The following is a 17,049-nucleotide window of genomic DNA, read 5'->3' as shown; positions in this document are numbered from 1 at the left end:
CGAGATCTGGGGGGGGGGGGGGTGGAGGAGTAATTTTGTATTTGTACAAGTAATTTGATCTATCAGTTTATAAAGTGGAATCAATTTCTGGAATTGTAGATGTGCTGTTAGGTGTAGTGGTTCCTGAAATACATAAACACGTACAGAGCTTCTTACCACCAAATTCTGATGTCCCTATGGATGAAGCATTTCAATTCACACCTGGTTTGCGATTTTGGTTAAAGATGATGGAGTCAATAAAAGACCCTTACTCCTTAGAAAGAATGACTGAACAGCTACTCAAACAATTAGCAGCTCAAAATACAGGAGATATTGAAGCTCACTGGATTTTGTGGATGTTGTTTCATCAGGTTTTCCAGCAACAAGCCTCAATTAGGTTGTGAATATTCACTATGCATTATATTATGATAGAATTTGGTGTTCCTTTTTAATGTCTTGAAAAGATTGTTAATCTGGGATACGACATCCGGTTTTATATTTGACGTATCTTTTGTTCAATTTTCTCTTTCAGGTCCATGTTCCTTGAGAAATTCTTAGTGTGGAAAGTATTCCCTAGTAATTGCTTGAGATGGATTCTTCACTTTGCTGTTTTTCAGTGTTCCCCTGAAAATTCCTCATCAGTAAAAGCCTGTAACCTCCGTACTCTCTCAGAGACTCTTCAGCGTCTTGTGACGACTTGGTCCAAACGGGATTTTGTGCAATCAATTTCAATTGAGCAGCAAGCCTGTATTCTTTTTCGTTTCTTGTAGGTGTAAATTTTGCATCTACTTTTTTTCTTTTGGTTGAGAAAAGTTGTAAGATATGTACTTCCTTTAGGTTCTACTCAATATATTTATGGTTCCTTAACTTAAGATCCAGATATAACTGCTGCCTTAGGCCTTTGCTTAGAGAAGATGTCTAAAGAAGATTTAGATGCAACCAAGGATGCAATGCACTGTATTCTTGAAGGAGTGAGCTGTAATATTTCGCTCTTACTGCTGTTCAACAATATCTTTCTGGATGAATATAAACTAGTTGATTTAATTCTTCTCGTATCTTTTGTGGTTGCTAACAGGTAGGTTGGAAAGTGCTGACCATTTGATTCGAAAAATGGCAAGCAGTGTTGCATTAGCGTTTTCCAAAGTAATTGACCCCCTAAATCCTCTCTATCTTGACGATAGTTGCCGTGAGGAAGCTATTGACTGGGACTTCGGTTTATTAACCCCAGAAAAAAGATTGTTGGCTAGTCCCACAGACAGAGATGGAAATAAGGGTTGTTCAACCACAGTAGCTGGAAAGGTATTAAACACTATAGCTGCTGCCAGCACACATGATAACGTGACGACTAAAACGAAGAAATTATTTGGATTTGAAGCTGTTGATCCAGATGAGATCATTGATCCAGCATCCCTAAATAATGAGGTTGACTCTAGTAACGATGATGACGATGATGGTGATAATGCAAGTGAAACTTCCGAGTACTCGAATGACTCGTCTTTGCAGCCATATGACTTGTCAGATGATGGTGCAGATCTAAAAAGAAATTTCTCACAGTTAGTGGATGTGATTGGAGCACTAAGGAAATCTGATGATGCTGATGGTGTGAGTTCAAAATTCTTATATCCATATATCAGACAATCTGTAGAGTGTTAATTTTGTCATCCTTCTAAGAAATGAACAAGCATTGATACCCTTTTTGTTTCTATGAATGACCTGTACCAGCTTGTATAGTAGACGAGAATTGGTCAGATAACTATTAGTTTATAGTTATCAAGATTACAAAAAATAGTTTGGTATTTAGTAATACATATGCTCCGATGCTGTCACTGAAGTAGATGAAAAAGTTCTCTCGATTGCCATTTTGACGTCTTTCCTCTTAGCAGGTTGATCAGGCTATTGATGTTGCTGAGAAGCTTGTACGAGCTTCACCTGATGAGCTCAAGTTTGTAGCTTCTGATCTAACCAGAAGTCTAATACAACTTCGCTGCTCTGATTCAACTATTGAAGGGGAGGAAGAGTCTGCTGAAGAGAAGAGACAAAAAGCGATCGTTGCTTTGATTGTCACATGTCCTCATGAATCTCTCAGTACACTAAATAAATTACTGTATTCACCAAGTTTAGATGTCGGCCAGAGGTTAATGATACTTGATGTAATGACGGAGGCTGCACAGGAGCTTGCAAACACAAGGATTTCAAGACTTAAACAACGGTCGAACGCTCTTGTATCATCCATGGGTGATGAAGCATGGTTCATGCCAAAACCTATTGGTCCTCCAGGAGCCGGCCCTTGGAAGGAAATCTCAACACCAGGGACTCCTTTTAACTGGTCTCATGGTTATGAGAGAGAACTTCCCTCTAAATCAGGTCAGATCAAGAGAGGAAAGACACGTCGTTGGAGCCTTCATTCAGCTTTACCAGTAAGCCAGCTTGAATGGTCCCAGAATAAGTTTCCCCAGTATGCAGCGGCTTTTATGCTTCCAGCCATGGAAGGATTTGATAAGAAAAGGCATGGTGTAGATTTGCTTGGCAGAGACTTCATTGTTTTGGGGAAGTTTATCTACATGCTTGGTGTTTGTATGAAGTGTTCAGCCATGCATCCAGAGGCATCTATTTTGGCATCTCCTCTTTTGGAATTGTTAAGATCAAGGTAGTAACTCTTATATATGATGTCAGAGAATAATACCTTCTTACACAGCTACCCCTCTAACCTTGCAAATGTCTTGGAATAGAAGATGAGTTGTTACTGGAGAAAAAAAATGTCTTATCTACTTTTTAACTTCTAAAATAAACTGTCCTTTATCCAAAAAATAAAATGAAAAAGAAAAATTGTCATCTTCTTTTAACTGAGTAGAAGTGACCCGTCTCCATTTGTAATTGTTGCTTGGAATTGACTAATGCACTAGTTTGTCAGTGGGAATTCCAGTTTTGTTTCAATTTTTCCATTTACATTTAGATGCGCACTTAAGATTTCCCTCTCTATACTGGCAGGGAGATATCTCATCATGTGGAGGCTTATGTTAGGAGATCTGTCCTGTTTACTGCTTCATGCGTACTGATTTCTCTTCATCCCTCCTCCGTGGCAGCTGCCTTGGTTGAGGGAAATTCTGAAATTTCAAAAGGACTTGAGTGGATTCGCAACTGGGCGCTTCATATTGCTGAATCTGACACCGATAGGGAATGCTACACGGTAAGTCAAACGAGCTAAATGTTCCTCTATAACTTCTGTTCTGTTTGTTTTATGCACACCTATTACTCTGTAAATTGTTAGCGGACTATGTTGTAGACACCACTAGTACCTTCCTCCCGTTTTCAGGTATATGCATAATTCAAGTCCAGATAGAGACTAAAGTCTTAAGTGTTCAAAGGCAAGTTACTGTAATTTGTTTTCTGAAGGTGCTCATAAACAGACAGTATGTTTTTTTTAAAAAGAAAAAAAAGGGCAGCTCAGTGCACGAACCATCCTGCGTTCACGCAGGGTACGGGGGAGGCCACATCCTAAGGGTGTGTAATGTAGGCTGTCTACCTTGGCGCAAGTATCCTGGCTGATTCCATGGCTCGAACTGTAGCCTATGGCTCACACGGAGACAGCTTTACCTTTGCTCCAAGGCTCCCCTTCAAAAGAAAAAAAACAAGCAGAAGGAAAAAGTAAGACCAAAATCCTTAAGTGTAAGAATCGTGTACATGAATCCCTTTGCAGGAAGTCATTAGAAATTTAATTGTCAAAACTCAAAGATTTATTTGTTCCAACTTCATGAGTTGTTAGCCAAGGGTTCTAGCTATTTGCTTTGCATTGGGTCTTATTGTGTGTCAGGCACGAGAAATTATCTAGTATTGCTTTCCGGTAACTTGTTAATGATTACACGTTGCTTGTCCGGATAAATCTTCTTTTTTGCTTAATGTCAATGCTTTATTCTCTAACTGATATATCCAAGGTGTAGTTCTTGTTACCATCAATCACTCCTTTTGAACAGTCTTCCAAACTCTGCTTGGTTTTGTTTTCTGGTTTCGTAATCTAACACAATGTTTGAGTTTTCTTCTCTGCTTTACGTAGCCAACCTAATTACTTCTAATTTTGCAGCTGGCTATGACTTGCCTCCAACTCCATGCTGAGATGGCTCTACAGACTTCTCGAGTACTTGAATCACCTGAAAGCTTACACGGATCGAATAAGAGCAGTCTACCATCAAATATAGTGAGGGGGGCTATCAAAATACCCAATTTAAATGGTGGCATTCTTAGTGCCCCTTAGCTATTATCGACATGCCTATTCTCCAGTACTATACATAAATATCCAACCTCACCTTCATACTTGACATCCCTCAGCACAAACGATAAAATGATTCTGCCTTTGTTCTTGCGTATATCTTTTTATTGTTGTTGCCATTGCCATGCAAGTGCTTTTATTTAATGAATTCCAGAATCTTACTAGGCCCCTACTCAAGCCGTCTGATGCATCTTGGATAGTCTGGTTCAAGAAGGTAAATTTCTTTGAATCAAAAGTATGATACATGTTTTTGTTTTCTTTTTAAACCAACTTGTAATTTCTTATATCAAATGCAGCATAAAGCTTAGCAATGGTTACTACAAGAATTGGTTTGAGATGCTAGAATTTGACAAAAAGGCGTCGTTTAAGGAGAGAATATTGACATGTTAGCATCTGTAGTGAAGTTTTTCATCCCATATATTTCAGTGCAGCCTCGAGTTCAACCGTGTTTCAAGTGTAAGCCTTCCTTTTCCCATACATGCATCCTGCAATTTCCATCATAAGCCTTCAAACAGAATGCAAGTCCTTGGACATGGAAACAGATTTGGTGATCCAAAGCTCCTTTCAAGGTAGCTTGCTGATATGATCCTGGATAGCGCGGTTAACACAGATATTATCGCGGAAGGATCAAATCGTCTCAATGGTGTTTCTTGTTTTCCTCTAAAAATATGACTTTTGTGTGTTCTGTTTATTGGTTTAGTATTTGTTTCCTAGAATGGACGTGTTGTTTCCCTTTCTTAGAATGTAATAGTACATTTGCCAAGATCCAATCTTTTGTCAACTGCATTTTCAATTTTATGCTTTCTCCCTGCATTACTCTTATAGCTGTTAAATCACATCATATTGTTTTATAGTCATTCGTTATAACAACATTTCATTATAACCTAATTTTTAAAAAAATCATTTTTTTATATTTTAATTTACTTATCTAAAACATCATTCTACCTAACATTCAATATTAATGGTACATTCTTTGTAAAATTACCCTAATCATCATTAATGTCATGCACATGGTAAATTTCAAATATAAATATCTAAGCGAAAAACTTTTTTTTTTACGTTCACACTCTTTCTATTTCTTTTATTAAATTGGTTAAGATATACATTCCTTCTTCTTGGAACACAAAATTATTAATTTACATTTTTGCATATTTTTATTTATAACAATTAAATGAGAGTATACATATATATAATATCACCACACTACAACAATTTTCAGACAAACGTTGTCACTATAATGAATTAGAGGTTTTGGCTGTATAGTGTTTAATACTAGTTGGACACATTCAAAATTGAAGGGATTGCAAATTCAAGGAGCCAACATATTTTTTTAAGACAATTTTAAAGCTTTGTAGAGAGATTATGCTTGAAAATTAAATGGATCAATACAAACTGATGCATTAAATGACTATAGAACATGATAAGTACATCATTTACTTGACCCTAGCAAGCAAATTTCACAATCAATTAGCTTCCCAAATCCCAAGATGTAATGTGCAACAGCCTCTCTTCATTGAAACACAAGTGGAGTAACATTTTACTCTGAAATCAAATGCAGATAATTCATGACCAGAACTACTAACACAACACACTAAGGAGAGGTTTCCAGTTGGAATTCAATATGAGATGTTTGCGCGCACAACCAACTGTAAACGCGTACATAAAAACATGATATCTAGCTAAACGAAGGTAAACAGAAACGTTTGAACCTAGTCTGACAAACTCCACCGTGGTCTAACAACCCAAAGTGGAGTGCAAAGAGAAACAATTTAGAAGTAATATACAAGAAAAAACTGAACTTGATAACTAACTAACTAAAACTTCAAGGAAGACCTACTTGTAATGTGATTGATAACTGTTCTAAGACAAATCGAATCAGCAAAACTACCTAAACTTCATTCGCTTAGAACCAGCAGAACTTGGACCAGATCGTGACTTGCCAAAGTTCTTCTTTCTCCTCCTCTCATCCTCGCTGTCAGGTTCATCTCCTTTCTCCCTATCTGCATTGCTTGCCTCCTTCTCCAACTCTTCCCATGTTTTGCCTTTTTCTTCCTCCGAGTCTTCATCTGAGTCTTCCCCTTCTTCCTCGGAATCCACCAGAGATTCACTATCAGAGGCCTCGTCTTCTGAATCTGACTCAGGTTCAGCGTCTGAGGGTTCATAACCTTGGTCTGACTCCTCTGAGTTTTCAGATTCTGAGTCAGAAGCATCTATGTTTAAAAATTCCCAACCACCTTCATCTATAAACCTTTGGGGATCTTCAGTTATGGTCTTCAATACTTCACGCCAATTCAGATTCATCTTGCTCTCATAATACTTGATGTCAGTTGTGTCAAGCCACTCCTTGATGCCATCAAGTGCGGAGACAGGGATGGAATCTATGCGCATGACATCACGCTTGAAGTCCTTGAAGACAATTGCCATATCAAAATTCTTCTGCCCAAATCCAACTCTCTCCAAGTTGACAATCTCAATATCACTTAAGGTTATCACGAGAAATGGGGTCTCTATCAGCTCAACCAAACAGCTCGAGGTTGGCACGATGAATGCTGATGATTTATAGGGCACCCCATGGAACCCAAGTTCTCTCAGAGGTTGATCAAACTCCAGGTCGAGTCCTTTAAGCTGGGGCTGGCTCCACATATCATTCACCCGGTTCACAAAATTCTGGAAGTCCATGTTGAATTTGTTCTTACGGTCTCTTTCTCTCTGTTCTTCCTCAATCTCATCTGGGTCATAGGCAGACCGCTTTCCACCTCCAAGTGTTTGCACCACATCCATTACCTCAACATAGAATTGCACATCCTTGGTTTTCTTGTTTCCTACCATTATGTGGTTATGCAGATGAAAGTGAAGAAGGGTAATCATCTCCTTCTCTGCTGGCTGGAAGAATGCATGCTTGATGTTGCCAAACATGATGTCAACACGCTCATCTGTTCTTGAGGTCGAGTACCGGAAACCATTAACATGAGCTTCCAATGTACCCGGAAGCTTTCTTGCACGACCACCAAAAGAGGGACGAATAGATAAGTCAGACAGCCTAACTGGTTTGAATTTATTCCCTGCAAGTACAAGTTTTTCCTGAGTCACCAAAGTTGCCCTTTCAGCTCTCTCAGACTCCCTGGCCATAACATTCCGTCTAAGAGTTTTAATCTGCTGAACCACTTCACTTATGTGCCTTGGATCCTTGGAACGAAATGAAGCTTCCTTCAGGTAAATAGCACCCTGATTCTTAAGAGCATTTGCATCAACAGGTGTAAAAGGGGTGCCAGGGACATTGAAAATGACACGGATATAACAGTTACGGTTGGTATCCTGCTGGCTTGAAACAGTCTTAACAGTAGCCACATGGAAAGGAACCATAGTACCATATATTGGTAGAAGAATGGCTTCATTCTTTTGGTCAACCTGAATAGTCATATCCCTAGGAGGTGGTAGATCATTGATGCTCTTATACGCAACAAGGTCACTTGAGGCCCTAGCAGCACCCCTGTTATTCCCCGTTAAAGCTCCTCCACCAGCAAGACGACGAGCAGTTTCTTCATTCTTCTGACGAGCAAGTTCTGCTTGATGCTGCCTCCGGAGCTCTTCTTGGTTGTTTGACCTAAGTGTTGCCTTGGAATACAAGGCTTCCATCCTGCTTGAATCAGCTTTCACCTTAACCTCCTCCTCATCTTCCTCATCTTCATTGAAAGAATAGGCTACATCCTTCACGGCTTTAGAGCTCAAATGAGTAACCACATCATGGCCATCATTTGTGACGATAACCGTATCTGCTAACAAAAGTGAAAAATTCTTACTCTTTTCAGTGGTGGTCCCAGTTTGCAAATTGTGGAAACCAAGTGACACGTTGAAAACCATTCCCGCTCTCAGCACCTTATCATTCTTAGCATTAATGATCAACCCAGACTCCCGGAACTCAAGACCAATCCCAGTCCCAGCAGACTTTGTCAGGTTGCTAACAAATTCAGGAGCATCCCTCTCAACCACTTCAAGAGCTGTTTGATACACGGAACTAAGCTTGTTTCCAGGCTTCAATGCACCAATTGCTGCCTCGTGAGCTTTAAGAAGAACCTCATAAGCCTTGTTCTGCGTCGAAGTTGAATCAATGAGAAATGTTCTGGCAACATTTGAACAGTAACTGTTGTATCGTGATCCAACTGCACATATGATGACACTGGCAGAATCATAGTACAACTGTTCATCATTGCTTGTAGCACTAGGTCTAAGATCGAAATTCCCACCACTCTGGAAGATTGGGGGGTAACATATATCAACATTCTCAGCTTTCAGCTTCACCTTAATTTTTGCAGGTTCTAGAATAGCCTTTTCTGTGTCATCCATTAATAAAGAATGAGTTACTTTCTTCTCCTCGTCAATAACTTTCTCAAGCTTCGGAACAACAAAGTTCTTCATTGCAGAAGCAGTCAAATATGCAGCTTTCTTCACATTTATTATCTCATTCTGTTCCTTCACAGCAAAGAGGTCAGCCAGCCCATTTGAGATATCACTAAGAGTAAGGCTTGAATTTCTCATCTTATCGGTCCATATCTCCAAGAGTTTTCCTTCAGGGGCCTCTCTTGCAATATATCCAATGACGACTGTGGTATCAGGACCATCTGACTTTGGCTGCATACGGATAGTGTGAAGCACATTGTCCATTTGAGTAGTCCCATCCTCATTTTTCGCCTTCACATGCAGGATAACGTCCACATCCACAGCCTCTTTAGCAGCAGATTTTACAACACTAAGCAATGAGGCTTTCTTCTGGCTACACAGAAAATGTATTTGCTTGTCTCCGAAAACCATAATCGTCTCAGGAAACTCATACCCTAGCAACCAAATATTTAAAGCTGAGGATTTCAAGTATCTCAAGTCCTCCGAAGGTGGCGGCGTAGCTATAGCAAGGACATCAGAAGAGGCCCAAAGGTCATCCTTGTGTTTGTGCCAGTGTGAATATAAGGCCTTCAGTCGCTTACTGAAAGTATTCAAGTCAATTGTATAAGCATTTCCACCTGCCGAATTCCCATTTGAAAGTGCTCCATTTCCAGCTCTCTCTTGCACCATGGCCGTGTCAACAATTCTTGACTAACCTAGACAAGAAAAAGAAAATATTCACATGTAAGTGATTTAACAATGAAGAGGCAACATAATATGCACTCACACATGTCTGTATACAGTGCCAACTGACACTATAAAATTGCTGAAATCTCATTACTAAAAGAACTTCTGATTCAATGAGACAATAGCTATTTTTTGAAGGAGCATAATATAACCCCCCTCCCCCCTCCCACACACACCAACCCACAGAGCTACCCACAATGAATTTGAACCAGCCTGCTTATAATTACTTTGTTAGCAACAAAAAAGACCAATTGATTCTCCACACACAAATCTTAAAGCCAGGATAGGACAGTAAGAATTACATGGAAACAAATAAAGAGAAACAGAAAATGAAGTCCATTAATTTGACATCATAAAGCCTTAATCCATGATTTTCAGGAAAAGCTATCTATAACTAGTTTATAATATGAACTTACGAATACTTACATTAACAATTCTCTGCAACCCTTAACTATTCTCCTTGAGTAGTCCAAATGTACTATCCCATCCTTTCTAAAGACAAATTTTCTTCTAGAATTTGTCAACTATGATTTGAACAAGATAGGAATACTTCATCGTTTTTGATAGTAAACACTGAGGCGTAGATAGATTATTAGCTATATGTTCATTTGTATTAGACATTAAAAATTCAAAAGTCTATTCTGTAGAAAAATAAGTACATATTGAAATAGTTCTCAAGCATTCTTGAATATAAGTTTAATGCCGATGGTGTCGCAAGGCAGCTTTTCAGGCATTTCCTAATATAGTAGTATGCCACCCTCTCATTAAAATCTTCCGCATAAAAACATTCATTTGCTTGATCCAGAATTTTCTTTCCATATGCTGGGGAAGGTACCGCACCCTCACCTTTCTACACTTATTATTATATATCCTTGGGTCTCTATAAAAAAAAAAGAATGAATAGCCCGGTGGAAGCACAAACAAAAGGAGAGAGAAAAGGTAGAAAAGAAAGAGGGGAAGAAGTCTAGTGATAGTTCTTACTAACACTTCTTTATTTAACTTTCATTTTTTGAGTGCTTTCTTTGTTCTATTATTTGGATTGAAAGAAAGAAAAAACTTTCCGTTCTTTCTCCTCTTTACTCTTTTTGTTTTATCCCTTCGACGAATTTTGTCTATGACCAATGGCCCACTTACTAAATAGGCATAAAAAAAGCTATCAGAAAAGAAGAAAAAAAGGGTTCACCTTGAATTGAACTCGACGAATTGCATTTTACCAGAGAGTTTTTAGGAAGGTTCTCCATTGGTATTTTTTATTTTTTTTTCAAAACTGATACTACATTGGTAACTCAAAAATAGAAAGAATATAAATATATGTGCATACACGGAAAGGGCCCCACTACTTCTTCATTACGGGGGAAGAATACCAGTGCAATAACTTTGACAGCCAAAATGAATTCTGAATAATATTTTTCAGTTTATTGCCCTTATACATCCCAATCACGTTAAAAAAAACAACTTGTCGCCTCTAGCAAAACGAAGAGGTCCTATGACACTTTCTTCTATTACCAAAATTTAAATCTTTTTAAGTTCCATGCGTGTTTATAACAAAGAAAACAATAGGAACCCAATTGCTTCTATCTATCAAATTTCTACATATCAGATTACATATATTATTCTCATAATACAATTCTCTACAGATTCCCAACAAATTAAAACCAACAAACTACTCACTTAAATATTTTAATTATCATGCTTAACTGAAAAAAGCAATTTTCAATAACTACAACAAGAAAATACCCCCTTATAACCCCAACAGGTGAGTTCTAAGGAGGTCAGTGTCACAGAACTTACCCCTACCTTGCAAGATAGATAAGTTCTTTCCAATAGACCTCGGCTACAATGGCGGATCTAGGGGACGCAAAGGTGTTCATCCAAACCTCCTCGGTAAAAAATACAAAGTATATATAAGGTATTTCTTCATGTTCTATGTATATGTATATAGATTTTGAATCACCTAAACACAAAACTAGATGTTGACTCGTGGTTTAAGTGTTCGAAATTCACCTTGAAGTTCCTGGTTCAAATCCTAAGCACTACATTGCCACTACTCATCCCAAAAAGGGATAAAAATGTAGCAGTAATAACAGAGAAACGTAAAAATGAAACAAAAAGAAGTAAATTTTATCTATATATTAGAAGAAACGCATGCAAACACTCTCATCCGGAGAATAGAAAAGGTTCCGTCAGTCACCGCCTCATTTCTATACTTCAATTAGGGTTTTGCAAATAGAGACATGAAAGAGTGATACTTATATCTGTCATGTTCGTACTTTTGGCGAATAACGTTACCTGGTATCTATTCCTGATAGAAGACGGCAACAGATATCTAATGAATCTAACAAAAATTAATCGAGTTGTACGAAAACTGACCTCGACACCTCAAAACAGAGCAAAGGAAATCGATAAGCAAAGCAAAAAATCAAAACAGAACGAAGGCAAAATGAAGAAATTTGAGCAAAAAAATGGAAGAAAAAGCATACCTTGTTCGATGAGAAAGATGAAAGAGAAGAGTTTGCTGCTTCAGTTATTTAGGGATTTTTGTGAGAAAGAGAAGGCCGAGTGGGTGCTTCTAGAGTTCCATTTTAATGGCGGATAGACGCAATTACCGTTTTGTCCTTCTAGTGTTCTAATTTAATGGCGGTTAGACACAATTACATTTTTGTCCTTAAATGAAATTAGATTTTGTGAAAAAGCAAAATCGTGACGTGTCACGTGAGGTGATTAGATATGATTTGACACTGTATTAAACATATTAAGGAAATGATCTTAAATATGAAGATGTTTTAGTGTTGAGAACGGAAATAGAAAGTTAGTAGGTAGTTGGATGCTGACGTGTTATGTGTTATGTGTGAAAGAGGTAAGGCTTAGCCTCCCGCTTTCCTTGTCACGTTATTGACGAAAGAGAATTATGAAAGGTGATTAGATATGACTTGACATAGTATTAACTTATTGACGACATGATTTAAGATATAAAGATGTTTGAGTATTGATAATTGGAATACAAGATTAGTAGATAGTTGGATGTTGACGCACTATGTGTGAAAGAGGTAAAACCTAGCCTCTTCCTTTCCTTGTCTCGCTATTGACGAAAGAGAATTATGGGAGGTGTTTAAATATGACTTGACACAGTATCAACTTGTCGAGGGCATGATTTAAGATATAAAGATGTTTGAGTATTGAGAACTAGAATCGAAGATTAATAGATAGTTGGATGTTGACGCGCTATGTGGGAAAGAGGTAAGGCTTAGCCTCTCGCTTTCCTTGTCACACTATTGACAAAAGAGAATTATGAAAGGTGATTAGATATGAATTGACACGGTATCAACTTATTGATGACATGATTTGAGATATAAAGATGTTTGAGTGTTGATAATTGGAATAGAAAGTTAGTAGATAGTTGGATATTGACGTGCTATATGTGAAAGAGGTAATACCTAGCCTGCTCCTTTCCTTGTCTTGCTATTGACGAAAGAGAATTATGGGAGGTGTTTAGATATGACTTGACACAGTATCAACTTGTCGAAGACATGATTCAAGATATGAAGATGTTTGAGTGTTGAGAACTGGAATAGAAGGTTAGTAAGCAGATGAATGTTGACGCGCTATGTGTGGAAGAGGTAAGGCCTAGCTTCCTCCTTTCCTTTTCTCACTATTGATAGTATTATTACGTAATTGAATAGTATTTTTAATATTATTCAATGTGTGTTGTTATAGGTTGCTTCATTTGTATTTTGTTATTTGATTATTATAATTTTCTTGCAATGGTGCTTCGATAATATTCATTTTGAGTCGAAGATATATTTAGAAACAAAATCTCTATATCTACTGAGGTAGGAACAAGCTCTACAAATATAAAAGGATGATAGTTGCAATGGCGAGAGTTTATTATCTACCATAAATAAATTGTAAACGAGTTTTCGAGGAAAGTCAAAAGAAAATGTGAACCTCAAAACAATTTTTTTTCTTCTAAGAAATGAAAGTGAGAAATATCATTATATTTTAAAAAATTGATACTAATCGATCCGATTAAATAGGTACTATTTGAATTAATTTGATTTTTTAAAATTTTAAAAATCGATTAAACTGATTTGATTTTGATCAAAGACGAACTCATTTGAAATGAGAGTATGAACACACCTAGTTATCACCATCAAAGAGGGACACTAGCAGTCTCCATAATATCAGAAGAAGAAAAAAAAAGTCATCTCAATTGTAATTTTTAAAACCCTAACCCTAGCTCCGATAAACAGAATGCAGAAACAGCCACCGCACACGGCGGATTCCGGGATCCCAAACCTCGCGAACATCAAAATCAAGTGTTCATCACCACGTTTTCCACCACCGACCACTCCTTCCGCCACCGACACTCCTACCGCCGGTGCGCAGCGCAAAATTGGAATCGCCGTTGATCTTAGTGACGAATCTGCCTTCGCCGTCAAGTGGGCTGTCCACCACTACCTCCGTCCTGGTGACGCCGTTATCCTTCTCCATGTCCGCCCTACCTCCGTACTCTACGGTGCTGATTGGGGTTCTGTTGATCTTTCCATCGTCGATACTGATAACATAGAGTCTCAGAAGAAGCTTGAAGATGATTTTGATGCGTTTACTTCTGCTAAGTCTGCTGATTTGGCTCAGCCACTTGTTGAGGTGCAAATTCCGTACAAAATTCATATTGTGAAGGATCATGATATGAAGGAAAGGCTGTGTCTTGAGGTTGAGAGGCTAGGATTGAGTGCAGTTATCATGGGTAGTCGAGGATTCGGGGCTACCAAGAGAGGAAATGATGGGAGGCTTGGAAGTGTTAGTGATTACTGTGTTAGGCACTGTGTTTGCCCTGTTGTGGTTGTGAGGTATCCTGATGAGAAGGATGGTGGAAATGCTGCTCGTAAGCGCGGAGTTTCTGTGGCATCTGCCTCAAAAGAACATGAGGAGGAAGGCGAGTACCATGATGCTTGTGATGATCGTCAAGGTATGTGCAAAATTCATCCTAATGTTTGCTTAGTTATTTTCGGGTCTTTATATGTAAATTTATGTAACTTTTGCTGCTGGTTATCTGTTTTTCCGATATTATAATTGAAATGAAAGATCCTTTCATGTTTTATAATGTAAAATTTAATGTGGCACACTGCTGCCGACTCTGTGATTTGGTTGTGTGTTATACCAAAAGGAAAATTAGGTGGATACTCCCCAAAATAGTTACATTCAAGAAAGGTAATGCCTTCTAAAGTTTATGCATATGATTTGGACATGCAATAGAGTGCAGGAAATCTGTGATACTTGTAACAATTATGATATGTTTGGCAACAATATTGTTAAGTATTTAGGCTTTAAAAGTTCCAAAATGTGAATGCATTTTTGGAAAATGAAATAAATGGCTAATGTTGAAATGGGAACTTGGACAAAAGCAATCTCTAGAAAACTTAGTATTACAATGCTCAAACATGTGTTCTGAATCCTGAGGTCACTCCTGTTTTAAATTGTCAATCTCCATGAAGCAGGATCACAACCAGCCATAGGAAAAGGCTCGAGAACTGACAATTGACCTAGAGTTGCTTAAGAAGTCCTTTGAAGAGACAATGAGCGAAAGGTACATTGCTTGTTATTTATTTTCAGTAGATATCATCTCTCTACATTCATCTTAAATTTCATTACTTTAGTCTTTAGATTATGAAACATTGTACTTTTGATGCTCGCGCCACTTACAAATGATAGTTGTATTGCTTAGGAGTAGAATTTAGGGCATGATTCATTTGTGCGGTCTATCTCTTTTTGTATGAGATAGTTGTAAGTTCCTTTTTACTCTTAAACGTAAGTTTGTAAGAGGACTTCAATTAGATGAAAGTTACACATATTTTCCTATTTGTTTTTTGATTATTGTTTCTCCCTTATTACAAAAAAACTTCCTTCCTATATATAATATAATTTGGCACCCCAATGGCTGCTTTTGGCTTAACAGTTAATGGAGAAGCTTTCTTGGGACTAGGTTGTGTGCTCCACACTTGTAACCTGTAATAAGATTTATTCTTCCTTGGTTAATGGATGAGACTATCAACCATGGTTTCCATGACAGTTTTGAGGAAGATGTAATTTGTTGATAGCTATCTTTGGTTGTGAAAGTTTCATTTTGGGAGAAAATAAAACATTGTATAATGTTGAAATAACAATTTTGACAAAGGAAACCGCAGCTCAACCTAGAGCCAATTCATTATGAGTTTCCAATAATTGAACTTTTACGTCTTATTGAATTTTTCTAGTGTTTTCCTAAGCTTGATTTGCCTTCTGAATTGGTGGTTCGATGTTTATGAAATGCAGTCTAGCCATTTTAAATTGATTTTTTAGATTTGTGGGTGAAGTCAAATCAACTTTGTGATGTCATCAAAGATTAGATAAATGATTCATGAATCATTTCTCTCCACTGTGGTTTTTTTAAGGGCACATTGTGAAAGATGTTGGAGGAAAACAAACAATTCAAAATATCTAGGTTCGACGTTCCTGGAGAGTCAAATGATATATGAATATGTTACACAAAATCTATTTTGGATGAATGGAATGATAAACGAAGATGTTACACATAAAATCAAATTGGATGGTTGAGATATCAAAAAGATTTTTCCTTTATCCAAGAGATAGTAGGTCTTTCAAGACAAGGGGGTTTGGCTTGCAAACCAGTTAAACCAAGTAGCCGTATGCCTTGATATCTTATGCAATTAATATTTTAGCTGTGGCATGCAGAACGCATTTGAACCTTGTTTTTAATCAATTCTCTACTCCCTTTTCTATCGACTCTATGGTTATTGATAGTTCTCTTTGTTAACTGGGACTTTGATACACCTGTTTCTTTGGTGACAGATTCCAGGCACAGAAGTTGGGTTAAGCAATCCTTTTGAGCGACTTATGTGAAAACCACTTGGTGTTTTGTTATATCTGGAGTCTCATCTTCTGTAACTGAATTGTGGTTGCTCCTCTCTGTCACTTTAGTTTATCGTAGTTCGCTAGATGATGCTGTATCTCTAAGGTTGTCGTCTTCATAGAGTTTCACTTAAACGTGTGCCTTTTTATCATTTGTAATCTTTCCGGTACAAATCTGAAATCTACTTTAAGATGTTATTTCTTATGCTGCTGTTCTTAGCACGTCGTTAAGTTCAGTTCAATATGCATTAGATATTTCCTGCTAGTATAGATGTAGTATAATGTTAATTCCACTTTTAAACCACAGTCACACTTATTGTTGCCCAGAACTGTTGGTTCTTGTTTCTGTTTTCGCGGTTTTGAAGGCAATGCATACTTTGCCTTCCACAAGTTCTTTGTTAAGCTTTATATGAATTTAAGCGTCTACTTGTTTAGAGACCTAAAGTTGGACATAATCAAATAGCCTGTCACTAGTTTCTGTAGAATGTACTTCCAAGTTAAGAATTGAGATAAGAGAGGGATATCATCATTTAAGAGAAAGTGCATGAATAGAGTATGCATGGGCAGAGGGTGTGTACTTTCCCTAGTTAATAATAACCACAAAGTTTGATCTGTTGAAACATGAAGGCCATCCCTCTTACACTTGGAAAAGAGTGGTCCTATTACTCCCTGCCTCATAGAACCCCACCCCCCCCTCCCTCCCCCACCAATCAAAATACTGCCACTCACAGACAAGGTATGGGGTTTGCTTTGGTTGGGGGGGGGGGGTTGAT

General features: G+C 37.8%; 3 protein-coding genes across 5 annotated transcripts in view; 2 read left to right on the top strand and 1 right to left on the bottom strand.

The window, feature by feature from the left end:
* LOC102588760 (telomere length regulation protein TEL2 homolog) overlaps window positions 1-5,059 on the top strand; it is a 9,669-nt gene extending 4,610 nt beyond the window's left edge. For both annotated transcript variants that reach the window (XM_006362868.2, XM_015303224.1), the window contains exons 8-15: window positions 100-376; window positions 512-726; window positions 859-957; window positions 1,055-1,581; window positions 1,863-2,626; window positions 2,968-3,166; window positions 4,058-4,457; window positions 4,540-5,059. In XM_006362868.2, coding sequence (XP_006362930.1) covers window positions 100-376; window positions 512-726; window positions 859-957; window positions 1,055-1,581; window positions 1,863-2,626; window positions 2,968-3,166; window positions 4,058-4,228 — 2,252 coding nt within the window. In that variant the 3' untranslated portion in view covers window positions 4,229-4,457; window positions 4,540-5,059. The remainder of the gene's footprint in view (window positions 1-99; window positions 377-511; window positions 727-858; window positions 958-1,054; window positions 1,582-1,862; window positions 2,627-2,967; window positions 3,167-4,057; window positions 4,458-4,539) is intronic.
* A 776-nt stretch (window positions 5,060-5,835) lies between these two features.
* LOC102588201 (FACT complex subunit SPT16-like) lies at window positions 5,836-11,953 on the bottom strand. 2 transcript variants are annotated; one of them, XM_006362866.2, is made up of 2 exons: window positions 11,848-11,953; window positions 5,836-9,336 (listed from the first exon to the last, which is right to left on the bottom strand). In XM_006362866.2, the coding sequence occupies exon 2, from the start codon at window positions 9,308-9,310 to the stop codon at window positions 6,128-6,130; it is 3,183 nt and encodes a 1,060-aa protein (XP_006362928.1). In that variant the 5' UTR covers window positions 9,311-9,336; window positions 11,848-11,953; the 3' UTR covers window positions 5,836-6,127. The 2 variants fall into 2 exon arrangements, with proteins under 2 accessions (XP_006362928.1, XP_006362929.1); XM_006362867.2 differs by having other exon boundaries at window positions 5,836-9,331.
* Window positions 11,954-13,510: 1,557 nt separating this feature from the next.
* LOC102587671 (uncharacterized) lies at window positions 13,511-16,541 on the top strand. Its single transcript, XM_006362864.2, has 3 exons — window positions 13,511-14,336; window positions 14,866-14,954; window positions 16,217-16,541. The coding sequence occupies exons 1-2, from the start codon at window positions 13,619-13,621 to the stop codon at window positions 14,907-14,909; spliced, it is 762 nt and encodes a 253-aa protein (XP_006362926.1). The 5' UTR covers window positions 13,511-13,618; the 3' UTR covers window positions 14,910-14,954; window positions 16,217-16,541.
* Window positions 16,542-17,049: the final 508 nt, after the last annotated feature.

The sequence above is a fragment of the Solanum tuberosum genome, unplaced genomic scaffold (genome assembly GCF_000226075.1).
Source record: "Solanum tuberosum cultivar DM 1-3 516 R44 unplaced genomic scaffold, SolTub_3.0 scf00421, whole genome shotgun sequence".
In the NCBI taxonomy this organism is placed as follows: domain Eukaryota; kingdom Viridiplantae; phylum Streptophyta; class Magnoliopsida; order Solanales; family Solanaceae; genus Solanum; species Solanum tuberosum.
The sequence above is the reverse complement of the archived record's forward strand: the minus strand, read 5'-3'. Positions and strand labels throughout refer to the sequence as shown.

Coding starts and splice junctions, on each gene's coding strand:
- LOC102587671 (XM_006362864.2), top strand. CDS start 13,619: ATGCAGAAACAGCCACCGCACACGGCGGATTCCGGGATCCCAAACCTC. Junction 14,337..14,865: donor TGCTTGTGATGATCGTCAAG/GTATGTGCAAAA, acceptor TCCATGAAGCAG/GATCACAACCAGCCATAGGA.
- LOC102588201 (XM_006362866.2), bottom strand. CDS start 9,310: ATGGTGCAAGAGAGAGCTGGAAATGGAGCACTTTCAAATGGGAATTCG.